Source organism: Chlamydotis macqueenii, chromosome 26 (genome assembly GCF_036417535.1).
Source record: "Chlamydotis macqueenii isolate bChlMac1 chromosome 26, bChlMac1.mat, whole genome shotgun sequence".
NCBI classification, from domain to species: Eukaryota; Metazoa; Chordata; class Aves; order Otidiformes; family Otididae; genus Chlamydotis; species Chlamydotis macqueenii.
The window spans coordinates 1,937,175-1,961,476 of record NC_141581.1 but is presented as its reverse complement, the minus strand read 5'-3'; the positions used below and the strand labels follow the sequence as shown (position 1 = coordinate 1,961,476).

General features: G+C 59.4%; 1 protein-coding gene across 1 annotated transcript in view; it reads right to left on the bottom strand.

Moving 5' to 3' along the window:
* The window catches only part of LOC147597511 (mucin-16-like), a 91,564-nt gene that overhangs the window by 47,025 nt on the left and 20,237 nt on the right, over positions 1-24,302 (bottom strand). Inside the window, exons 5-32 of the mRNA XM_086767675.1 lie at positions 21,332-21,382; positions 20,681-20,740; positions 19,004-19,057; positions 15,747-15,871; positions 13,319-13,388; positions 8,054-8,101; positions 7,361-7,445; positions 6,391-6,533; positions 6,212-6,279; positions 5,655-5,827; positions 5,516-5,542; positions 5,123-5,265; positions 4,944-5,011; positions 4,387-4,559; positions 4,248-4,274; positions 3,855-3,997; positions 3,675-3,742; positions 3,118-3,290; positions 2,979-3,005; positions 2,586-2,728; positions 2,406-2,473; positions 1,849-2,021; positions 1,710-1,736; positions 1,317-1,459; positions 1,138-1,205; positions 581-753; positions 442-468; positions 49-191 (exon numbers count right to left, since the gene is read on the bottom strand). Of these exons, the coding sequence (XP_086623801.1) occupies positions 49-191; positions 442-468; positions 581-753; positions 1,138-1,205; positions 1,317-1,459; positions 1,710-1,736; positions 1,849-2,021; positions 2,406-2,473; positions 2,586-2,728; positions 2,979-3,005; positions 3,118-3,290; positions 3,675-3,742; positions 3,855-3,997; positions 4,248-4,274; positions 4,387-4,559; positions 4,944-5,011; positions 5,123-5,265; positions 5,516-5,542; positions 5,655-5,827; positions 6,212-6,279; positions 6,391-6,533; positions 7,361-7,445; positions 8,054-8,101; positions 13,319-13,388; positions 15,747-15,871; positions 19,004-19,057; positions 20,681-20,740; positions 21,332-21,382 (2,691 nt within the window). The remainder of the gene's footprint in view (positions 1-48; positions 192-441; positions 469-580; positions 754-1,137; positions 1,206-1,316; positions 1,460-1,709; positions 1,737-1,848; positions 2,022-2,405; positions 2,474-2,585; positions 2,729-2,978; positions 3,006-3,117; positions 3,291-3,674; positions 3,743-3,854; positions 3,998-4,247; positions 4,275-4,386; positions 4,560-4,943; positions 5,012-5,122; positions 5,266-5,515; positions 5,543-5,654; positions 5,828-6,211; positions 6,280-6,390; positions 6,534-7,360; positions 7,446-8,053; positions 8,102-13,318; positions 13,389-15,746; positions 15,872-19,003; positions 19,058-20,680; positions 20,741-21,331; positions 21,383-24,302) is intronic.

The following is a 24,302-nucleotide window of genomic DNA, read 5'->3' as shown; positions in this document are numbered from 1 at the left end:
TCTGGGTCCTCCAGGGGCACGGCCATGGCCGTGCGCTGGGTCGCTTACCAAGGTGGCCATGACGCGTCGGGTAGTGTTGAGCTTTGCGGAGCCAGGAGCGGCCAGGTAGGCATCGTAGGGGAGATTGGTGATGGTGAAGTTGATGGTGAAACGCTCGAGGGCTGCAGCTGTGGTTGGTGGCTGGCTGGGAGCTGCAAGAAGCACAGATGGGGAGTGACAAGGTGCACGAGCCAGGGGGTCAAGGCTCTGGGTGTTCGGGGACAGCGGTCTCCTGCCAGCCACCCCTCCTCCCTGGCCCTGCTGTCCATGCGGAAGGCTGCCAGGCTCCCCGCTTCTCCCAGGGAGCACGAGCCCTGGCCCCCAGCTGCCTCTGCCCAGGAGAAAGCTCCCGCGAGGCACTTCTTGCCGTCTGAGCTCAACCCGCCCGTGCCCTGTACTCACCAGGCAGGGCCGGCTGTTCGTTGTAACCTGGGAAAGGAGAGAGAGAGGGTGATGAGCTGGAGCTGGGGACGGGACGGGGCAGGGCTGGGCAAGGCTGCGCTGGGACAGCCGAGGAGGCAGAGAGAGGAGCATAGGTCACCGTTGACATAGAGGCTGTCCTTGTCCAGGCTGTAGGGGCCCAGCTGCGTGATGCCTCTGGTCTTGTTGCTGACTTCGTGGTAAAGGCCCACCCTGTCCAAGGGCGGGGCGGAGGGCTTCTTGCTGTAGGTGCAGACGGCGTCCACCCGCGTCTCGTCCCCTTCTCTCGCTGGCCTGGAAAACATATCGCCGTGCCTCAGCACCCCTCCTCTGCGCCCTCTCGCTGGAGAGCCAGGCCTAGGGGCTTGGGCAGCCGGCCCTGCGCGGGAATGCCCAACCCGGGCATGCGTGGTGGCCGGCCACCGCTCTCCTGCCTCCGCTGATGCCCTGGGGCTGTTGAGGAAGCACAGGGCCAGGCAGGACTTTGGAGCTGTCTTTGGGCTATGCCGTCAGCGCCGCGAGGCGAGAGGGCACGCAGAGAGGGAGAAGCTCCTAAGGCAGCAGGGCATGAGGGAGAAGGTCCTGCCTCCTTAGCCTAGGCGGCAAGAGAGCAGTTGCGTGACAGGCCCCCTGACCTGACCGTGGCACTCGCAACGGGAGGCTCAGCGCGACCCATACCTGAAGGCTGTGGTTTCACATCCACGCAAAGCGGGGCCAATGCTGCTTCCCTTCAGAAGGCGGTCCAGCTGCCCAGGAGAGAGGAGGTTTCACAGTGAGAGCCTGGCACTCTCCCTGCGCTCCCTCCGCCTTTCTGGGTCCTCCAGGGGCACGCCATGGCCGTGCGCTGGGTCGCTTACCAAGGTGGCCATGACGCGTCGGGTAGTGTTGAGCTTTGCGAAGCCAGGAGCGGCCAGGTCGGCATCGTAGGGGAGATTGGTGATGGTGAAGTTGATGGTGAAACGCTCGAGGGCTGCAGCTGTGGTTGGTGGCTGGCTGGGAGCTGCAAGAAGCACAGATGGGGAGTGACAAGGGGCACGAGCCAGGGGGTCAAGGCTCTGGGTGTTCGGGGACAGCGGTCTCCTGCCAGCCACCCCTCCTCCCTGGCCCTGCTGTCCATGCGGAAGGCTGCCAGGCTCCCCGCTTCTCCCAGGGAGCACGAGCCCTGGCCCCCAGCTGCCTCTGCCCAGGAGAAAGCCCCCGCGAGGCACTTCTTGCCGTCTGAGCTCAACCCGCCCGTGCCCTGTACTCACCAGGCAGGGCCGGCTGTTCGTTGTAACCTGGGAAAGGAGAGAGAGAGGGTGATGAGCTGGAGCTGGGGACGGGACGGGGCAGGGCTGGGCAAGGCTGCGCTGGGACAGCAGAGGAGGCAGAGAGAGGAGCATAGGTCACCGTTGACATAGAGGCTGTCCTTGTCCAGGCTGTAGGGGCCCAGCTGCGTGATGCCTCTGGTCTTGTTGCTGACTTCGTGGTAAAGGCCCACCCTGTCCAAGGGCGGGGCGGAGGGCTCCTTGCTGTAGGTGCAGATGGCGTCCACCCGCGTCTCGTCCCCTTCTCTCGCTGGCCTGGAAAACATATCGCCGTGCCTCAGCACCCCTCCTCTGCGCCCTCTCGCTGGAGAGCCAGGCCTAGGGGCTTGGGCAGCCGGCCCTGCGCGGGAATGCCCAACCCGGGCATGCGTGGTGGCCGGCCACCGCTCTCCTGCCTCCGCTGATGCCCTGGGGCTCTTGAGGAAGCACAGGGCCAGGCAGGACTTTGGAGCTGTCTTTGGGCTATGCCGTCAGCGCCGCGAGGCGAGAGGGCACGCAGAGAGGGAGAAGCTCCTAAGGCAGCAGGGCATGAGGGAGAAGGTCCTGCCTCCTTAGCCTAGGCGGCAAGAGAGCAGTTGCGTGACAGGCCCCCTGACCTGACCGTGGCACTCGCAACGGGAGGCTCAGCGCGACCCATACCTGAAGGCTGTGGTTTCACATCCACGCAAAGCGGGGCCAATGCTGCTTCCCTTCAGAAGGCGGTCCAGCTGCCCAGGAGAGAGGAGGTTTCACAGTGAGAGCCTGGCACTCTCCCTGCGCTCCCTCCGCCTTTCTGGGTCCTCCAGGGGCACGGCCATGGCCGTGCGCTGGGTCGCTTACCAAGGTGGCCATGACGCGTCGGGTAGTGTTGAGCTTTGCGGAGCCAGGAGCGGCCAGGTCGGCATCGTAGGGGAGATTGGTGATGGTGAAGTTGATGGTGAAACGCTCGAGGGCTGCAGCTGTGGTTGGTGGCTGGCTGGGAGCTGCAAGAAGCACAGATGGGGAGTGACAAGGGGCACGAGCCAGGGGGTCAAGGCTCTGGGTGTTCGGGGACAGCGGTCTCCTGCCAGCCACCCCTCCTCCCTGGCCCTGCTGTCCATGCGGAAGGCTGCCAGGCTCCCCGCTTCTCCCAGGGAGCACGAGCCCTGGCCCCCAGCTGCCTCTGCCCAGGAGAAAGCCCCCGCGAGGCACTTCTTGCCGTCTGAGCTCAACCCGCCCGTGCCCTGTACTCACCAGGCAGGGCCGGCTGTTCGTTGTAACCTGGGAAAGGAGAGAGAGAGGGTGATGAGCTGGAGCTGGGGACGGGACGGGGCAGGGCTGGGCAAGGCTGCGCTGGGACAGCAGAGGAGGCAGAGAGAGGAGCATAGGTCACCGTTGACATAGAGGCTGTCCTTGTCCAGGCTGTAGGGGCCCAGCTGCGTGATGCCTCTGGTCTTGTTGCTGACTTCGTGGTAAAGGCCCACCCTGTCCAAGGGCGGGGCGGAGGGCTCCTTGCTGTAGGTGCAGACGGCGTCCACCCGCGTCTCGTCCCCTTCTCTCGCTGGCCTGGAAAACATATCGCCGTGCCTCAGCACCCCTCCTCTGCGCCCTCTCGCTGGAGAGCCAGGCCTAGGGGCTTGGGCAGCCGGCCCTGCGCGGGAATGCCCAACCCGGGCATGCGTGGTGGCCGGCCACCGCTCTCCTGCCTCCGCTGATGCCCTGGGGCTCTTGAGGAAGCACAGGGCCAGGCAGGACTTTGGAGCTGTCTTTGGGCTATGCCGTCAGCGCCGCGAGGCGAGAGGGCACGCAGAGAGGGAGAAGCTCCTAAGGCAGCAGGGCATGAGGGAGAAGGTCCTGCCTCCTTAGCCTAGGCGGCAAGAGAGCAGTTGCGTGACAGGCCCCCTGACCTGATCGTGGCACTCGCAACGGGAGGCTCAGCGCGACCCATACCTGAAGGCTGTGGTTTCACATCCACGCAAAGCGGGGCCAATGCTGCTTCCCTTCAGAAGGCGGACCAGCTGCCCAGGAGAGAGGAGGTTTCACAGTGAGAGCCTGGCACTCTCCCTGCGCTCCATCCGCCTTTCTGGGTCCTCCAGGGGCACGGCCATGGCCATGCGCTGGGTCGCTTACCAAGGTGGCCATGACGCGTCGGGTAGTGTTGAGCTTTGCGGAGCCAGGAGCGGCCAGGTAGGCATCGTAGGGGAGATTGGTGATGGTGAAGTTGATGGTGAAACGCTCGAGGGCTGCAGCTGTGGTTGGTGGCTGGCTGGGAGCTGCAAGAAGCACAGATGGGGAGTGACAAGGTGCACGAGCCAGGGGGTCAAGGCTCTGGGTGTTCGGGGACAGCGGTCTCCTGCCAGCCACCCCTCCTCCCTGGCCCTGCTGTCCATGCGGAAGGCTGCCAGGCTCCCCGCTTCTCCCAGGGAGCACGAGCCCTGGCCCCCAGCTGCCTCTGCCCAGGAGAAAGCTCCCGCGAGGCACTTCTTGCCGTCTGAGCTCAACCCGCCCGTGCCCTGTACTCACCAGGCAGGGCCGGCTGTTCGTTGTAACCTGGGAAAGGAGAGAGAGAGGGTGATGAGCTGGAGCTGGGGACGGGACGGGGCAGGGCTGGGCAAGGCTGCGCTGGGACAGCCGAGGAGGCAGAGAGAGGAGCATAGGTCACCATTGACATAGAGGCTGTCCTTGTCCAGGCTGTAGGGGCCCAGCTGCGTGATGCCTCTGGTCTTGTTGCTGACTTCGTGGTAAAGGCCCACCCTGTCCAAGGGCGGGGCGGAGGGCTTCTTGCTGTAGGTGCAGACGGCGTCCACCCGCGTCTCGTCCCCTTCTCTCGCTGGCCTGGAAAACATATCGCCGTGCCTCAGCACCCCTCCTCTGCGCCCTCTCGCTGGAGAGCCAGGCCTAGGGGCTTGGGCAGCCGGCCCTGCGCGGGAATGCCCAACCCGGGCATGCGTGGTGGCCGGCCACCGCTCTCCTGCCTCCGCTGATGCCCTGGGGCTGTTGAGGAAGCACAGGGCCAGGCAGGACTTTGGAGCTGTCTTTGGGCTATGCCGTCAGCGCCGCGAGGCGAGAGGGCACGCAGAGAGGGAGAAGCTCCTAAGGCAGCAGGGCATGAGGGAGAAGGTCCTGCCTCCTTAGCCTAGGCGGCAAGAGAGCAGTTGCGTGACAGGCCCCCTGACCTGACCGTGGCACTCGCAACGGGAGGCTCAGCGCGACCCATACCTGAAGGCTGTGGTTTCACATCCACGCAAAGCGGGGCCAATGCTGCTTCCCTTCAGAAGGCGGTCCAGCTGCCCAGGAGAGAGGAGGTTTCACAGTGAGAGCCTGGCACTCTCCCTGCGCTCCCTCCGCCTTTCTGGGTCCTCCAGGGGCACGCCATGGCCGTGCGCTGGGTCGCTTACCAAGGTGGCCATGACGCGTCGGGTAGTGTTGAGCTTTGCGGAGCCAGGAGCGGCCAGGTCGGCATCGTAGGGGAGATTGGTGATGGTGAAGTTGATGGTGAAACGCTCGAGGGCTGCAGCTGTGGTTGGTGGCTGGCTGGGAGCTGCAAGAAGCACAGATGGGGAGTGACAAGGTGCACGAGCCAGGGGGTCAAGGCTCTGGGTGTTCGGGGACAGCGGTCTCCTGCCAGCCACCCCTCCTCCCTGGCCCTGCTGTCCATGCGGAAGGCTGCCAGGCTCCCCGCTTCTCCCAGGGAGCACGAGCCCTGGCCCCCAGCTGCCTCTGCCCAGGAGAAAGCCCCCGCGAGGCACTTCTTGCCGTCTGAGCTCAACCCGCCCGTGCCCTGTACTCACCAGGCAGGGCCGGCTGTTCGTTGTAACCTGGGAAAGGAGAGAGAGAGGGTGATGAGCTGGAGCTGGGGACGGGACGGGGCAGGGCTGGGCAAGGCTGCGCTGGGACAGCAGAGGAGGCAGAGAGAGGAGCATAGGTCACCGTTGACATAGAGGCTGTCCTTGTCCAGGCTGTAGGGGCCCAGCTGCGTGATGCCTCTGGTCTTGTTGCTGACTTCGTGGTAAAGGCCCACCCTGTCCAAGGGCGGGGCGGAGGGCTCCTTGCTGTAGGTGCAGATGGCGTCCACCCGCGTCTCGTCCCCTTCTCTCGCTGGCCTGGAAAACATATCGCCGTGCCTCAGCACCCCTCCTCTGCGCCCTCTCGCTGGAGAGCCAGGCCTAGGGGCTTGGGCAGCCGGCCCTGCGCGGGAATGCCCAACCCGGGCATGCGTGGTGGCCGGCCACCGCTCTCCTGCCTCCGCTGATGCCCTGGGGCTCTTGAGGAAGCACAGGGCCAGGCAGGACTTTGGAGCTGTCTTTGGGCTATGCCGTCAGCGCCGCGAGGCGAGAGGGCACGCAGAGAGGGAGAAGCTCCTAAGGCAGCAGGGCATGAGGGAGAAGGTCCTGCCTCCTTAGCCTAGGCGGCAAGAGAGCAGTTGCGTGACAGGCCCCCTGACCTGACCGTGGCACTCGCAACGGGAGGCTCAGCGCGACCCATACCTGAAGGCTGTGGTTTCACATCCACGCAAAGCGGGGCCAATGCTGCTTCCCTTCAGAAGGCGGTCCAGCTGCCCAGGAGAGAGGAGGTTTCACAGTGAGAGCCTGGCACTCTCCCTGCGCTCCCTCCGCCTTTCTGGGTCCTCCAGGGGCACGCCATGGCCGTGCGCTGGGTCGCTTACCAAGGTGGCCATGACGCGTCGGGTAGTGTTGAGCTTTGCGGAGCCAGGAGCGGCCAGGTCGGCATCGTAGGGGAGATTGGTGATGGTGAAGTTGATGGTGAAACGCTCGAGGGCTGCAGCTGTGGTTGGTGGCTGGCTGGGAGCTGCAAGAAGCACAGATGGGGAGTGATAATATTCTCAAGAGCTGACGTCTTTTTTTTTAGCTTCTGACTTGGTCTATCTACCTGTATTTGATAACTATCTTTTTGTCACAATTTTGTCACAATTTTATGGATTTTTTTTTCTTATATCTTTATTACTTTTTTAAAGTGATGCTATATATATATACAGTTACTTAGCAAGAATCATATATTTCTTTAACTTTAGTCTTCTATTATTTTTATTAATGCTCTATATATTTCTATTCCCGTTACATCATTGACCTTGTTAGAAAACACAGAATTTGAAAAAGAGGACACATAACTAGCTGAATCTTGTCATGTGTTGAAATCGTCACAATATTTTGTATTGAATATATTAAGGAACAAAAGAAGCTGTAATGCAGTAATTTATACTTAGAGCTAGTAACAGAATATACTGTTAAAAAAAAAAAAGTTGATTTTTTTTTGCTAACGGCAATTACCATCATATAACCTACACTATTTTCGAATGATGCAAAAGGTAAGTAGAGAAGTATTTTGACAATACACTGTATTTTTAATATCAGACCAGTAATGAGAGATGTTGGTCTTGTACCTGGAACGCTGGTGGTGAGAAGAGCAGCAGTGGATGTTGCAGCTGGGCTGGAAGTGAAGGCACTGGTGGTTGCAGCAGCTGGGCTGGAGGTTTCTGCTCTGGTGGAGAGCAGCGTGGAGGTTGTCTGAAGAGAAGATGTTTGTGGTGGAGTGGAAGATGATTCAAGTGTGGTCTCAGCAGTAGACGTGGACTGGGCAGCCATGCTGGAGGCTTCCACTGTGGTGGAGGTGAGCACCGTGGTGGCCTCCAGGGTTGACGTGCCTGTACCAGTAGCAGTGGAATTTGTCACCGCAGTAGAGGTGGGTGTAGCTGATGACCGTCTAGGGGACGTGTTCTCCAGAGCTGTAGTCAGGGTCCCAGCCGAGGTGGTGGCAGCAGCTGTGCTTGTCCCAGGAGCAGAGGAGGATGTTTCTGCAGGGACTGTGGTGGGAGAGGCTGTTGTCTCCTTTGCCGTGGAGGTGACAAGAGCAGCAGTGGATGTTGCAGCTGGGCTGGAAGTGAAGGCACTGGTGGTTGCAGCAGCTGGGCTGGAGGTTTCTGCTCTGGTGGAGAGCAGCGTGGAGGTTGTTTGAAGAGCCAATGTTTCTGCTGGAGTGGAAGATGATGCAAGTGTGGTCTCAGCAGCAACTGTAGATTGGGCAGCCATGCTGGAGGCTTCCACTGTGGTGGAGGTGAGCTCCGTGGTGGCCTCCAGGGTTGATGTGCCTGTACCCAGAGCAGTGGAAGTTGTCACCAGAGTAGAGGTGGGTGTAGCTGATGACCGTCTAGGGGACGTGTTCTCCAGAGCTGTAGTCGGGGTCCCAGCCGAGGTGGTGGCAGCAGCTGTGCTTGTCCCAGGAGCAGAGGAGGATGTTTCTGCAAGGACTGTGGTGGGAGAGGCTGTTGTCTCCTTTGCCGTGGAGGTGACAAGAGCAGCAGTGGATGTTGCAGCTGGGCTGGAAGTGAAGGCACTGGTGGTTGCAGCAGCTGGGCTGGACGTTTCTGCTCTGGTGGAGAGCAGTGTGGAGGTTGTCTGAAGAGAAGATGTTTGTGCTGGAGTGGAAGATGATGCAAGTGTGGTCTCAGTAGGAGACGTGGATTGGGCAGCCGTGCTGGAGGCTTCCACTGTGGTGGAGCTGAGCACCGTGGTGGCCTCCAGGGTTGACGTGCCTGTACCCGGAGCAGTGGAAGTTGTCACCAGAGTAGAGGTGGGTGTAGCTGATGACCGTCTAGGGGACGTGTTCTCCAGAGCTGTAGTCAGGGTCCCAGCTGAGGTGGTGGCAGCAGCTGTGCTTGTCCCAGGAGCAGAGGAGGATTTTTCTGCAGGGACTGTGGTGGGACAGGCTGTTGTCTCCTTTGCCGTGGAGGTGACAAGAGCAGCAGTGGATGTTGCAGCTGGGCTGGACGTGAAGGCACTGGTGGTTGCAGCAGCTGGGCTGGAGGTTTCTGCTCTGGTGGAGAGCAGTGTGGAGGTGGTCTGAAGAGAAGATGTTTGTGCTGGAGTGGAAGATGATGCAAGTGTGGTATGAGCAGGAGCCGTGGACTGGGCAGCCGTGCTGGAGGCTTCCATTGTGGTGGACGTGAGCACCGTGGTGGCCTCAACAGTTGACGTCCCTGTACCAGTAGCTGACGAGGTAGTCTTCAGAGTAGACGCCGGTGTAGCAGTGGTCAGAGTTTGGGACATGTTCTGCGGAGCATTACTGCGAGTAAAATCGAATCTGTTGGGAGGAGGTGGGCTTCTTGGAGGAGCAGAGGAGGATGTTTCTGCAAGGATTGTTGTGGGAGAGGCTGTTGTCTCCTTTGCCATGGAGGTGACCAAAATACCAGTGGATGTTGCAGCTGGGCTGGAAGTGAAGGCACTGGTGGTTGCAGCAGCTGGGCTGGAGGTTTCTGCTCTGGTGGAGAGCAGTGTGGAGGTGGTCTGAAGAGAAGATGTTTGTGCTGGAGTGGAAGATGATGCAAGTGTGGTCTCAGCAGGAGCCGTGGACTGGGCAGCCGTGCTGGAGGCTTCCACTGTGGTGGAGCTGAGCACCGTGGTGGCCTCAACAGTTGACGTCCCTGTACCAGTAGCTGACGAGATTGTCATCAGAGCAGAGGCCGGTGTAGCAGTGGTCAGAGTTTGGGACATGTTCTGCGGAGCATTAATGCGAGTAAAATCGAATATGTTGGGAGGAGGTGGGCTTCTTGGAGGAGCAGAGGAGGATGTTTCTGCAAGGACTGTTGTGGGAGAGGCTGTTGTCTCCTTTGCCGTGGAGGTGTCCAAAATACCAGTGGATGTTGCAGCCGGGCTGGAAGTGAAGGCACTGGTGGTTGCAGCAGCTGGGCTGGAGGTTTCTGCTCTGGTGGAGAGCAGTGTGGAGGTTGTCTGAAGAGAAGATGTTTGTGCTGGAGTGGAAGATGATGCAAGTGTGGTCTCAGCAGGAGCCGTGGACTGGGCAGCCGTCCTGGAGGCTTCCACTGTGGTGGAGGTGAGCTCCGTGGTGGCCTCCAGGGTTGACGTGCCTATACCCGGAGCAGTGGAAGTTGTCACCAGAGTGGAGGTGGGTGTAGCTGATGACCGTCTAGGGGACGTGTTCTCCAGAGCTGTAGTCAGGGTCCCAGCCGAGGTGGTGGCAGCAGCTGTGCTTGTCCCAGGAGCAGAGGAGGATGTTTCTGCAAGGACTGTGGTGGGAGAGGCTGTTGTCTCCTTTGCCGTGGAGGTGACAAGAGCAGCAGTGGATGTTGCAGCTGGGCTGGAAGTGAAGGCACTGGTGGTTGCAGCAGCTGGGCTGGAGGTTTCTGCTCTGGTGGAGAGCAGCGTGGAGGTTGTTTCAAGAGCCAATGTTTCTGCTGGAGTGGAAGATGATGCAAGTGTGGTCTCAGTCGGAGACGTGGATTGGGCAGCCGTGCTGGAGGCTTCCACTGTGGTGGAGGTGAGCTCCGTGGTGGCCTCCAGGGTTGACGTGCCTGTACCCGGAGCAGTGGAAGTTGTCACCAGAGTAGAGGTGGGTGTAGCTGATGACCGTCTAGGGGACGTGTTCTCCAGAGCTGTAGTCAGGGTCCCAGCCGAGGTGGTGGCAGCAGCTGTGCTTGTCCCAGGAGCAGAGGAGGATGTTTCTGCTAGGACTGTGGTGGGAGAGGCTGTTGTCTCCTTTGCCGTGGAGGTGACAAGAGCAGCAGTGGATGTTGCAGCTGGGCTGGAAGTGAAGGCACTGGTGGTTGCAGCAGCTGGGCTGGAGGTTTCTGCTCTGGTGGAGAGCAGTGTGGAGGTGGTCTGAAGAGAAGATGTTTGTGCTGGAGTGGAAGATGATGCAAGTGTGGTCTCAGCAGCAGCTGTAGACTGCTCAGCCGTGCTGGAGGCTTCCACTGTGGTGGAGGTGAGCACCGTGGTGGCCTCCAGGGTTGACGTGCCTGTACCCGGAGCAGTGGAAGTTGTCACCAGAGTGGAGGTGGGTGTAGCTGATGACCGTCTAGGGGACGTGTTCTCCAGAGCTGTAGTCAGGGTCCCAGCCGAGGTGGTGGCAGCAGCTGTGCTTGTCCCAGGAGCAGAGGAGGATGTTTCTGCAGGGACTGTGGTGGGAGAGGCTGTTGTCTCCTTTGCCGTGGAGGTGACAAGAGCAGCAGTGGATGTTGCAGCTGGGCTGGAAGTGAAGGCACTGGTGGTTGCAGCAGCTGGGCTGGAGGTTTCTGCTCTGGTGGAGAGCAGTGTGGAGGTTGTCTGAAGAGAAGATATTTGTGCTGGAGTGGAAGATGATGCAAGTGTGGTCTCAGCAGGAGCCGTGGACTGGGCAGCCGTGCTGGAGGCTTCCATTGTGGTGGACGTGAGCACCGTGGTGGCCTCAACAGTTGATGTCCCTGTACCAGTAGCTGACGAGGTTGTCTTCAGAGTAGAGGCCGGTGTAGCAGTGGTCAGAGTTTGGGACATGTTCTGCGGAGCATTACTGCGAGTAAAATCGAATCTGTTGGGAGGAGGTGGGCTTCTTGGAGGAGCAGAGGAGGATGTTTCTGCTAGGACTGTGGTGGGAGAGGCTGTTGTCTCCTTTGCCGTGGAGGTGACAAGAGCAGCAGTGGATGTTGCAGCTGGGCTGGAAGTGAAGGCACTGGTGGTTGCAGCAGCTGGGCTGGAGGTTTCTGCTCTGGTGGAGAGCAGTGTGGAGGTTGTCTGAAGAGCCGATGTTTGTGCTGGAGTGGAAGATGATGCAAGTGTGGTCTCAGCAGGAGACGTGGACTGCTCAGCCGTGCTGGAGGCTTCTACTGTGGTGGAGGTGAGCACCGTGGTGGCCTCCAGGGTTGACGTGCCTGTACCCGTAGCAGTGGATGTTGTCAGCAGAGTGGAGGTGGGTGTAGCTGATGACCGTCTAGGGGACGTGTTCTCCAGAGCTGTAGTCAGGGTCCCAGCCGAGGTGGTGGCAGCAGCTGTGCTTGTCCCAGGAGCAGAGGAGGATGTTTCTGCTAGGACTGTGGTGGGAGAGGCTGTTGTCTCTTTTGCCGTGGAGGTGACAAGAGCAGCAGTGGATGTTGCAGCTGGGCTGGAAGTGAAGGCACTGGTGGTTGCAACAGCTGGGCTGGAGGTTTCTGCTCTGGTGGAGAGCAGTGTGGAGGTTGTCTGAAGAGCCGATGTTTGTGGTGGAGTGGAAGATGATTCAAGTGTGGTCTCAGCAGGAGACGTGGACTGGGCAGCCATGCTGGAGGCTTCCACTGTGGTAGAGGTGAGCACCGTGGTGGCCTCCAGGGTTGATGTGCCTGTACCCGGAGCAGTGGAAGTTGTCACCAGAGTAGAGGTGGGTGTAGCTGATGACCGTATTATGGAAGTGTTCTCCAGAGCTGTAGTCAGGGTCCCAGCCGAGGTGGTGGCAGCAGCTGTGCTTGTCCCAGGAGCAGAGGAGGATGTTTCCGTAAGGACTGTGGTGGGAGAGGCTGTTGTCTCTTTTGCCATGGAGGTCACAAGAGCAGCAGTGGATGTTGCAGCTGGGCTGGAAGTGAAGGCACTGGTGGTTGCAGCAGCTGGGCTGGAGGTTTCTGCTCTGGTGGAGAGCAGTGTGGAGGTTGTCTGAAGAGAAGATGTTTGTGCTGGAGTGGAAGATGATGCAAGTGTGGTCTCAGCAGGAGCCGTGGACTGGGCAGCCGTGCTGGAGGCTTCCACTGTGGTGGAGGTGAGCACCGTGGTGGCCTCAACAGTTGACGTCCCTGTACCAGTAGCTGACGAGATTGTCATCAGAGCAGAGGCCGGTGTAGCAGTGGTCAGAGTTTGGGACATGTTCTGCGGAGCATTAATGCGAGTAAAATCGAATATGTTGGGAGGAGGTGGGCTTCTTGGAGGAGCAGAGGAGGATGTTTCTGCAAGGACTGTTGTGGGAGAGGCTGTTGTCTCCTTTGCCGTGGAGGTGTCCAAAATACCAGTGGATGTTGCAGCCGGGCTGGAAGTGAAGGCACTGGTGGTTGCAGCAGCTGCGCTGGAGGTTTCTGCTCTGGTGGAGAGCAGTGTGGAGGTTGTCTGAAGAGAAGATGTTTGTGCTGGAGTGGAAGATGATGCAAGTGTGGTCTGAGCAGGAGACGTGGACTGGGCAGCCGTGCTGGAGGCTTCCACGGTGGTGGAGGTGAGCTCCGTGGTGGCCTCCAGGGTTGACGTGCCTATACCCGGAGCAGTGGAAGTTGTCACCAGAGTGGAGGTGGGTGTAGCTGATGACCGTCTAGGGGACGTGTTCTCCAGAGCTGTAGTCAGGGTCCCAGCCGAGGTGGTGGCAGCAGCTGTGCTTGTCCCAGGAGCAGAGGAGGATGTTTCTGCAAGGACTGTGGTGGGAGAGGCTGTTGTCTCCTTTGCCGTGGAGGTGACAAGAGCAGCAGTGGATGTTGCAGCTGGGCTGGAAGTGAAGGCACTGGTGGTTGCAGCAGCTGGGCTGGAGGTTTCTGCTCTGGTGGAGAGCAGTGTGGAGGTGGTCTGAAGAGAAGATGTTTGTGCTGGAGTGGAAGATGATGCAAGTGTGGTCTCAGCAGCAGCTGTAGACTGCTCAGCCGTGCTGGAGGCTTCCACTGTGGTGGAGGTGAGCACCGTGGTGGCCTCCAGGGTTGACGTGCCTGTACCCGGAGCAGTGGAAGTTGTCACCAGAGTAGTGGTGGGTGTAGCTGATGACCGTCTAGGGGACGTGTTCTCCAGAGCTTTAGTCAGGGTCCCAGCGTAGGTGGTGGCAGCAGCTGTGCTTGTCCCAGGAGCAGAGGAGGATGTTTCTGCAGGGACTGTGGTGGGAGAGGCTGTTGTTTCCTTTGCCATGGAGGTGACCAAAATACCAGTGGATATTGCAGCCGGGCTGGAAGTGAAGGCACTGGTGGTTGCAGCAGCTGCGCTGGAGGTTTCTGCTCTGGTGGAGAGCAGTGTGGAGGTGGTCTGAAGAGAAGATGTTTGTGCTGGAGTGGAAGATGATGCAAGTGTGGTCTGAGCAGGAGCCGTGGACTGGGCAGCCGTGCTGGAGGCTTCTACTGTGGTGGAGGTGAGCTCCGTGGTTGCCTCCAGGGTTGACGTGCCTGTACCCGGAGCAGTGGAAGTTGTCAGCAGAGTGGAGGTGGGTGTAGCTGATGACCGTCTAGGGGACGTGTTCTCCAGAGCTGTAGTCAGGGTCCCAGCCGAGGTGGTGGCAGCAGCTGTGCTTGTCCCAGGAGCAGAGGAGGATGTTTCTGCTAGGAATGTGGTGGGAGAGGCTGTTGTCTCCTTTGCCGTGGAGGTGACAAGAGCAGCAGTGGATGTTGCAGCTGGGCTGGAAGTGAAGGCACTGGTGGTTGCAGCAGCTGGGCTGGACGTTTCTGCTCTGGTGGAGAGGAGCGTGGAGGTTGTTTGAAGAGCCAATGTTTCTGCTGGAGTGGAAGATGATGCAAGTGTGGTCTCAGCAGCAACTGTAGACTGGGCAGCCATGCTGGAGGCTTCCACTGTGGTGGAGGTGAGCACCGTGGTGGCCTCCAGGGTTGACGTGCCTGTACTGGGAGCAGTGGAAGTTGTCACCAGAGTGGAGGTGGGTGTAGCTGATGACCGTATTATGGAAGTGTTCTCCAGAGCTGTAGTCAGGGTCCCAGCCGAGGTGGTGGCAGCAGCTGTGCTTGTCCCAGGAGCAGAGGAGGATGTTTCTGCAGGGACTGTGGTGGGAGAGGCTGTTGTCTCCTTTACCGTGGAGGTGACAAGAGCAGCAGTGGATGTTGCAGCTGGGCTGGAAGTGAAGGCACTGGTGGTTGCAGCAGCTGGGCTGGAGATTTCTGCTCTTGTGGAGAGCAGCGTGGAGGTGGTCTGAAGAGAAGATGTTTGTGCTGGAGTGGAAGATGATGCAAGTGTGGTCTGAGCAGGAGCCGTGGACTGGGCAGTCGTGCTGGAGGCTTCTACTGTGGTGGAGGTGAGCACCGTGGTTGCCTCCAGGGTTGACGTGCCTGTACCCGGAGCAGTGGAAGTTGTCACCAGAGTGGAGGTGGGTGTAGCTGATGACCGTCTAGGGGACGTGTTCTCCAGAGCTGTAGTCAGGGTCCCAGCCGAGGTGGTGGCAGCAGCTGTGCTTGTCCCAGGAGCAGAGGAGGATGTTTCTGCAGGGACTGTGGTGGGAGAGGCTGTTGTCTCTTTTGCCGTGGAGGTGACAAGAGCAGCAGTGGATGTTGCAGCTGGGCTGGAAGTGAAGGCACTGGTGGTTGCAGCAGCTGGGCTGGAGGTTTCTGCTCCGGTGGAGAGCAGTGTGGAGGTGGTCTGAAGAGAAGATGTTTGTGCTGGAGTGGAAGATGATGCAAGTGTGGTCTCAGCAGCAACTGTAGACTGGGCAGCCATGCTGGAGGCTTCCACTGTGGTGGAGGTGAGCACCGTGGTGGCCTCCAGGGTTGACGTGCCTGTACCCGGAGCAGTGGAAGTTGTCACCAGAGTAGAGGTGGGTGTAGCTGATGACCGTCTAGGCGACGTGTTCTCCAGAGCTGTAGTCAGGGTCCCAGCCGAGGAGGTGGCAGCAGCTGTGCTTGTCCCAGGAGCAGAGGAGGATGTTTCTGCAGGGACTGTGGTGGGAGAGGCTGTTGTCTCTTTTGCCGTGGAGGTGACAAGAGCAGCAGTGGATGTTGCAGCTGGGCTGGAAGTGAAGGCACTGGTGGTTTCAGCAGCTGGGCTGGACGTTTCTGCTCCGGTGGAGAGCAGTGTGGAGGTTGTCTGAAGAGAAGATGTTTGTGCTGGAGTGGAAGATGATGCAAGTGTGGTCTCAGCAGGAGACGTGGACTGCGCAGCCGTGCTGGAGGCTTCCACTGTGGTGGAGGTGAGCACCGTGGTGGCCTCCATGGCTGACGTGCCTGTACCCGGAGCAGTGGAAGTTGTCACCAGAGTAGAGGTGGGTGTAGCTGATGACCGTCTAGGGGACGTGTTCTCCAGAGCTGTAGTCAGGGTCCCAGCCGAGGTGGTGGCAGCAGCTGTGCTTGTCCCAGGAGCAGAGGAGGATGTTTCTGCTAGGACTGTGGTGGGAGAGGCTGTTGTCTCCTTTGCCGTGGAGGTGACAAGAGCAGCAGTGGATGTTGCAGCTGGGCTGGAAGTGAAGGCACTGGTGGTTGCAGCAGCTGGGCTGGAGGTTTCTGCTCTGGTGGGGAGCAGTGTGGAGGTGGTCTGAAGAGAAGATGTGTGTGCTGGAGTGGAAGATGATGCAAGTGTGGTCTCAGCAGGAGACGTGGACTGGGGAGCCGTGCTGGAGGCTTCCACTGTGGTGGAGGTGAGCTCCATGGTGGCCTCCAGGGTTGACGTGCCTGTACCCGGAGCAGTGGAAGTTGTCACCAGAGTAGAGGTGGGTGTAGCTGATGACCGTCTAGGGGACGTGTTCTCCAGAGCTGTAGTCAGGGTCCCAGCCGAGGTGGTGGCAGCAGCTGTGCTTGTCCCAGGAGCAGAGGAGGATGTTTCTGCAGGGACTGTGGTGGGAGAGGCTGTTGTCTCCTTTGCCGTGGAGGTGACAAGAGCAGCAGTGGATGTTGCAGCTGGGCTGGAAGTGAAGGCACTGGTGGTTGCAGCAGCTGGGCTGGAGATTTCTGCTCTTGTGGAGAGCAGCGTGGAGGTGGTCTGAAGAGAAGATGTTTGTGCTGGAGTGGAAGATGATGCAAGTGTGGTCTCAGCAGGAGACGTGGATTGGGAAGCCGTGCTGGAGGCTTCCACTGTGGTGGAGGTGAGCTCCGTGGTGGCCTCCAGGGTTGACGTGCCTGTACCCGGAGCAGTGGAAGTTGTCACCAGAGTGGAGGTGGGTGTAGCTGATGACCGTATTATGGAAGTGTTCTCCAGAGCTGTAGTCAGGGTCCCAGCCGAGGTGGTGGCAGCAGCTGTGCTTGTCCCAGGAGCAGAGGAGGATGTTTCTGCAGGGACTGTGGTGGGAGAGGCTGTTGTCTCCTTTGCCGTGGAGGTGACAAGAGCAGCAGTGGATGTTGCAGCTGGGCTGGAAGTGAAGGCACTGGTGGTTGCAGCAGCTGGGCTGGACGTTTCTGCTCTGGTGGAGAGCAGTGTGGAGGTGGTCTGAAGAGAAGATGTTTGTGCTGGAGTGGAAGATGATGCAAGTGTGGTCTGAGCAGGAGACGTGGACTGGGCAGCCGTGCTGGAGGCTTCCACTGTGGTGGAGGTGAGCACCGTGGTGGCCTCCATGGTTGACGTGCCTGTACCCGGAGCAGTGGAAGTTGTCACCAGAGTAGAGGTGGGTGTAGCTGATGACCGTCTAGGGGACGTGTTCTCCAGAGCTGTAGTCAGGGTCCCAGCCGAGGTGGTGGCAGCAGCTGTGCTTGTCCCAGGAGCAGAGGAGGATGTTTCTGCAGGGACTGTGGTGGGAGAGGCTGTTGTCTCCTTTGCCGTGGAGGTGACAAGAGCAGCAGTGGATGTTGCAGCTGGGCTGGAAGTGAAGGCACTGGTGGTTGCAGCAGCTGGGCTGGAGGTTTCTGCTCTGGTGGAGAGCAGTGTGGAGGTGGTCTGAAGAGAAGATGTTTGTGCTGGAGTGGAAGATGATGCAAGTGTGGTCTCAGCAGGAGACGTGGACTGGGCAGCCGTGCTGGAGGCTTCCACGGTGGTGGAGGTGAGCACCGTGGTGGCCTCCATGGTTGACGTGCCTGTACCCGGAGCAGTGGAAGTTGTCACCAGAGTAGAGGTGGGTGTAGCTGATGACCGTATTATGGAAGTGTTATCCAGAGCTGTAGTCAGGGTCCCAGCCGAGGTGGTGGCAGCAGCTGTGCTTGTCCCAGGAGCAGAGGAGGATGTTTCTGCTAGGACTGTGGTGGGAGAGGCTGTTGTCTCCTTTGCCGTGGAGGTGACAAGAGCAGCAGTGGATGTTGCAGCTGGGCTGGAAGTGAAGGCACTGGTGGTTGCAGCAGCTGCGCTGGAGGTTTCTGCTCTGGTGGGGAGCAGTGTGGAGGTGGTCTGAAGAGAAGATGTGTGTGCTGGAGTGGAAGATGATGCAAGTGTTGTCTGAGCAGGAGACGTGGACTGGGGAGCCGTGCTGGAGGCTTCCACTGTGGTGGAGGTGAGCTCCATGGTGGCCTCCAGGGTTGACGTGCCTGTACCCGGAGCAGTGGAAGTTGTCACCAGAGTAGAGGTGGGTGTAGCTGATGACCGTCTAGGGGACGTGTTCTCCAGAGCTGTAGTCAGGGTCCCAGCCGAGGTGGTGGCAGCAGCTGTGCTTGTCCCAGGAGCAGAGGAGGATGTTTCTGCAGGGACTGTGGTGGGAGAGGCTGTTGTCTCCTTTGCCGTGGAGGTGACAAGAGCAGCAGTGGATGTTGCAGCTGGGCTGGAAGTGAAGGCACTGGTGGTTGCAGCAGCTGGGCTGGAGATTTCTGCTCTTGTGGAGAGCAGCGTGGAGGTGGTCTGAAGAGAAGATGTTTGTGCTGGAGTGGAAGATGATGCAAGTGTGGTCTCAGCAGGAGACGTGGACTGGGGAGCCGTGCTGGAGGCTTCCACTGTGGTGGAGGTGAGCTCCGTGGTGGCCTCCAGGGTTGACGTGCCTGTACCCGGAGCAGTGGAAGTTGTCACCAGAGTGGAGGTGGGTGTAGCTGATGACCGTCTAGGGGACGTGTTCTCCAGAGCTGTAGTCAGGGTCCCAGCCGAGGTGGTGGCAGCAGCTGTGCTTGTCCCAGGAGCAGAGGAGGATGTTTCTGCAGGGACTGTGGTGGGAGAGGCTGTTGTCTCCTTTGCCGTGGAGGTGACAAGAGCAGCAGTGGATGTTGCAGCTGGGCTGGAAGTGAAGGCACTGGTGGTTGCAGCAGCTGGGCTGGAGGTTTCTGCTCTGGTGGAGAGCAGCGTGGAGGTTGTTTGAAGAGCCAATATTTCTGCTGGAGTGGAAGATGATGCAAGTGTGGTCTCAGCAGCAACCGTAGACTGGGCAGCCATGCTGGAGGCTTCCACTGTGGTGGAGGTGAGCACCGTGGTGGCCTCCAGGGTTGACGTGCCTGTACCCGGAGCAGTGGAAGTTGTCACCAGAGTGGAGGTGGGTGTAGCTGATGACCGTATTATGGAAGTGTTCTCCAGAGCTGTAGTCAGGGTCCCAGCCGAGGTGGTGGCAGCAGCTGTGCTTGTCCCAGGAGCAGAGGAGGATGTTTCTGCAGGGACTGTGGTGGGAGAGGCTGTTGTCTCCTTTGCCGTGGAGGTGACAAGAGCAGCAGTGGATGTTGCAGCTGGGCTGGAAGTGAAGGCACTGGTGGTTGCAGCAGCTGGGCTGGAGGTTTCTGCTCTGGTGGAGAGCAGTGTGGAGGTGGTCTGAAGAGAAGATGTTTGTGCTGGAGTGGAAGATGATGCAAGTGTGGTCTGAGCAGGAGACGTGGACTGGGCAGCCGTGCTGGAGGCTTCCACTGTGGTGGAGGTGAGCACCGTGGTGGCCTCCATGGTTGACGTGCCTGTACCCGGAGCAGTGGAAGTTGTCACCAGAGTAGAGGTGGGTGTAGCTGATGACCGTCTAGGGGACGTGTTCTCCAGAGCTGTAGTCAGGGTCCCAGCCGAGGTGGTGGCAGCAGCTGTGCTTGTCCCAGGAGCAGAGGAGGATGTTTCTGCAGGGACTGTGGTGGGAGAGGCTGTTGTCTCCTTTGCCGTGGAGGTGACAAGAGCAGCAGTGGATGTTGCAGCTGGGCTGGAAGTGAAGGCACTGGTGGTTGCAGCAGCTGGGCTGGAGGTTTCTGCTCTGGTGGAGAGCAGTGTGGAGGTGGTCTGAAGAGAAGATATTTGTGCTGGAGTGGAAGATGATGCAAGTGTGGTCTCAGCAGGAGACGTGGACTGGGCAGCCGTGCTGGAGGCTTCCACGGTGGTGGAGGTGAGCACCGTGGTGGCCTCCATGGTTGACGTGCCTGTACCAGTAGCAGTGGAAGTTGGCACCAGAGTAGAGGTGGGTGTAGCTGATGACCGTATTATGGAAGTGTTATCCAGAGCTGTAGTCAGGGTCCCAGCCGAGGTGGTGGCAGCAGCTGTGCTTGTCCCAGGAGCAGAGGAGGATGTTTCTGCAGGGACTGTGGTGGGAGAGGCTGTTGTCTCCTTTGCCGTGGAGGTGACAAGAGCAGCAGTGGATGTTGCAGCTGGGCTGGAAGTGAAGGCACTGGTGGTTGCAGCAGCTGGGCTGGAGGTTTCTGCTCTGGTGGAGAGCAGTGTGGAGGTTGTCTGAAGAGAAGATGTTTGTGCTGGAGTGGAAGATGATGCAAGTGTGCTCTCAGCAGGAGCCGTGGACTGGGCAGCCGTGCTGGATGCTTCCACTGTGGTGGAGGTGAGCACCGTGGTGGCCTCCATGGTTGACGTGCCTGTACCCGGAGCAGTGGAAGTTGTCACCAGAGTAGAGGTGGGTGTAGCTGATGACCGTCTAGGGGACGTGTTCTCCAGAGCTGTAGTCAGGGTCCCAGCCGAGGTGGTGGCAGCAGCTGTGCTTGTCCCAGGAGCAGAGGAGGATGTTTCTGCAGGGACTGTGGTGGGAGAGGCTGTTGTCTCCTTTGCCGTGGAGGTGACAAGAGCAGCAGTGGGTGTTGCAGCTGGGCTGGACGTGAAGGCACTGGTGGTTGCAGCAACTGGGCTGGAGGTTTCTGCTCTGGTGGAGAGCAGTGTGGAGGTGGTCTGAAGAGAAGATGTTTGTGCTGGAGTGGAAGATGATGCAAGTGTTGTCTGAGCAGGAGACGTGGACTGGGGAGCCGTGCTGGAGGCTTCCACTGTGGTGGAGGTGAGCTCCATGGTGGCCTCCAGGGTTGACGTGCCTGTACCCGGAGCAGTGGAAGTTGTCACCAGAGTAGAGGTGGGTGTAGCTGATGATTGTCTAGGGGACATGTTCTCCAGAGCTGTAGTCAGGGTCCCAGCCGAGGTGGTGGCAGCAGCTGTGCTTGTCCCAGGAGCAGAGGAGGATGTTTCTGCAGGGACTGTGGTGGGAGAGGCTGTTGTCTCCTTTGCCGTGGAGGTGACAAGAGCAGCAGTGGATGTTGCAGCTGGGCTGGAAGTGAAGGCACTGGTGGTTGCAGCAGCTGGGCTGGAGGTTTCTGCTCTGGTGGAGAGCAGTGTGGAGGTTGTCTGAAGAGAAGATGTTTGTGCTGGAGTGGAAGATGATGCAAGTGTGCTCTCAGCAGGAGCCGTGGACTGGGCAGCCGTGCTGGATGCTTCCACTGTGGTGGAGGTGAGCACCGTGGTGGCCTCCATGGTTGACGTGCCTGTACCCGGAGCAGTGGAAGTTGTCACCAGAGTAGTGGTGGGTGTAGCTGATGACCGTCTAGGGGACGTGTTCTCCAGAGCTGTAGTCAGGGTCCCAGCCGAGGTGGAGGCAGCAGCTGTGCTTGTCCCAGGAGCAGAGGAGGATGTTTCTGCAGGGACTGTGGTGGGAGAGGCTGTTGTCTCCTTTGCCGTGGAGGTGACAAGAGCAGCAGTGGATGTTGCAGCTGGGCTGGACGTGAAGGCACTGGTGGTTGCAGCAACTGGGCTGGAGGTTTCTGCTCTGGTGGAGAGCAGTGTGGAGGTGGTCTGAAGAGAAGATGTTTGTGCTGGAGTGGAAGATGATGCAAGTGTGGTCTGAGCACGAGAGGTGGACTGGGCAGCCGTGCTGGAGGCTTCCACGGTGGTGGAGGTGAGCACCGTGGTGGCCTCCAGGGTTGACGTGCCTGTACCCGGAGCAGTGGAAGTTGTCACCAGAGTAGAGGTGGGTGTAGCTGATGACCGTCTAGGGGACGTGTTCTCCAGAGCTGTAGTCAGGGTCCCAGCCGAGGTGGTGGCAGCAGCTGTGCTTGTCCCAGGAGCAGAGGAGGATGTTTCTGCAAGGACTGTGGTGGGAGAGGCTGTTGTCTCCTTTGCCGTGGAGGTGACAAGAGCAGCAGTGGATGTTGCAGCTGGGCTGGAAGTGAAGGCACTGGTGGTTGCAGCAGCTGGGCTGGACGTTTCTGCTCGGGTGGAGAGCAGTGTGGAGGTGGTCTGAAGAGAAGATGTTTGTGCTGGAGTGGAAGATGATGCAAGTGTTGTCTGAGCAGGAGACGTGGACTGGGGAGCCGTGCTGGAGGCTTCCACTGTGGTGGAGGTGAGCTCCATGGTGGCCTCCAGGGTTGACGTGCCTGTACCCGGAGCAGTGGAAGTTGTCACCAGAGTAGAGGTGGGTGTAGCTGATGATTGTCTAGGGGACATGTTCTCCAGAGCTGTAGTCGGGGTCCCAGCCGAGGTGGTGGCAGCAGCTGTGCTTGTCCCAGGAGCAGAGGAGGATGTTTCTGCTAGGACTGTGGTGGGAGAGGCTGTTGTCTCCTTTGCCGTGGAGGTGACAAGAGCAGCAGTGGATGTTGCAGCCGGGCTGGAAGTGAAGGCACTGGTGGTTGCAGCAGCTGGGCTGGAGGTTTCTGCTCTGGTGGAGAGCAGTGTGGAGGTGGTCTGAAGAGAAGATGTTTGTGCTGGAGTGGAAGATGATGCAAGTGTGGTCTCAGCAGGAGCCGTGGATTGGGAAGCCGTGCTGGAGGCTTCCACGGTGGTGGAGGTGAGCACCGTGGTGGCCTCCAGGGTTGACGTGCCTGTACCCGGAGCAGTGGAAGTTGTCACCAGAGTAGAGGTGGGTGTAGCTGATGACCGTCTAGGGGACGTGTTCTCCAGAGCTGTAGTCAGGGTCCCAGCTGAGGTGGTGGCAGCAGCTGTGCTTGTCCCAGGAGCAGAGGAGGATGTTTCTGCAGGGACTGTGGTGGGAGAGGCTGTTGTCTCCTTTGCCGTGGAGGTGACAAGAGCAGCAGTGGATGTTGCAGCTGTGCTGGAAGTGAAGGCACTGGTGGTTGCAACAGCTGGACTGGAGGTTTCTGCTCTGGTGGAGAGCAGTGTGGAGGTGGTCTGAAGAGAAGATGTTTGTGCTGGAGTGGAAGATGATGCACGTGTGGTCTCAGCAGGAGACGTGGACTGGGCATCCGTGCTGGAGGCTTCCACTGTGGTGGAGGTGAGCACCGTGGTGGCCTCCAGGGTTGACGTGCCTGTACCCGGAGCAGTGGAAGTTGTCACCAGAGTGGAGGTGGGTGTAGCTGATGACCGTCTAGGGGACGTGTTCTCCAGAGCTGTAGTCAGGGTCCCAGCCGAGGTGGTGGCAGCAGCTGTGCTTGTCCCAGGAGCAGAGGAGGATGTTTCTGCAGGGACTTTGGTGGGAGAGGCTGTTGTCTCCTTTGCCGTGGAGGTGACAAGAGCAGCAGTGGATGTTGCAGCTGGGCTGGACGTGAAGGCACTGGTGGTTGCAGCAGCTGGGCTGGAGGTTTCTGCTCTGGTGGAGAGCAGTGTGGAGGTGGTCTGAAGAGAAGATGTTTGTGCTGGAGTGGAAGATGATGCAAGTGTGGTCTGAGCAGGAGACGTGGACTGGGCAGCCGTGCTGGAGGCTTCCACGGTGGTGGAGGTGAGCACCGTGGTGGCCTCCAGGGTTGACGTGCCTGTACCCGGAGCAGTGGAAGTTGTCACCAGAGTAGAGGTGGGTGTAGCTGATGACCGTCTAGGGGACGTGTTCTCCAGAGCTGTAGTCAGGGTCCCAGCCGAGGTGGTGGCAGCAGCTGTGCTTGTCCCAGGAGCAGAGGAGGATGTTTCTGCAAGGACTGTGGTGGGAGAGGCTGTTGTCTCCTTTGCCGTGGAGGTGACAAGAGCAGCAGTGGATGTTGCAGCTGGGCTGGAAGTGAAGGCACTGGTGGTTGCAGCAGCTGGGCTGGACGTTTCTGCTCTGGTGGAGAGCAGTGTGGAGGTGGTCTGAAGAGAAGATGTTTGTGCTGGAGTGGAAGATGATGCAAGTGTTGTCTGAGCAGGAGACGTGGACTGGGGAGCCGTGCTGGAGGCTTCCACTGTGGTGGAGGTGAGCACCGTGGTGGCCTCCAGGGTTGACGTGCCTGTACCCGGAGCAGTGGAAGTTGTCACCAGAGTAGAGGTGGGTGTAGCTGATGACCGTCTAGGGGACGTGTTCTCCAGAGCTGTAGTCAGGGTCCCAGCCGAGGTGGTGGCAGCAGCTGTGCTTGTCCCAGGAGCAGAGGAGGATGTTTCTGCAGGGACTGTGGTGGGAGAGGCTGTTGTCTCCTTTGCCGTGGAGGTGACAAGAGCAGCAGTGGATGTTGCAGCCGGGCTGGAAGTGAAGGCACTGGTGGTTGCAGCAGCTGGGCTGGAGGTTTCTGCTCTGGTGGAGAGCAGTGTGGAGGTGGTCTGAAGAGAAGATGTTTGTGCTGGAGTGGAAGATGATGCAAGTGTGGTCTCAGCAGGAGCCGTGGATTGGGAAGCCGTGCTGGAGGCTTCCACGGTGGTGGAGGTGAGCACCGTGGTGGCCTCCAGGGTTGACGTGCCTGTACCCGGAGCAGTGGAAGTTGTCACCAGAGTAGAGGTGGGTGTAGCTGATGACCGTCTAGGGGACGTGTTCTCCAGAGCTGTAGTCAGGGTCCCAGCTGAGGTGGTGGCAGCAGCTGTGCTTGTCCCAGGAGCAGAGGAGGATGTTTCTGCAGGGACTGTGGTGGGAGAGGCTGTTGTCTCCTTTGCCGTGGAGGTGACAAGAGCAGCAGTGGATGTTGCAGCTGGGCTGGAAGTGAAGGCACTGGTGGTTGCAGCAGCTGGGCTGGAGGTTTCTGCTCTGGTGGAGAGCAGCGTGGAGGTTTTCTGAAGAGAAGATGTTTGTGCTGGAGTGGAAGATGATGCAAGTGTGGTCTCAGCAGGAGACGTGGACTGGGCAGCCGTGCTGGAGGCTTCCACGGTGGTGGAGGTGAGCACCGTGGTGGCCTCCATTGTTGACGTGCCTGTACCAGTAGCAGTGGAAGTTGTCACCAGAGTAGAGGTGGGT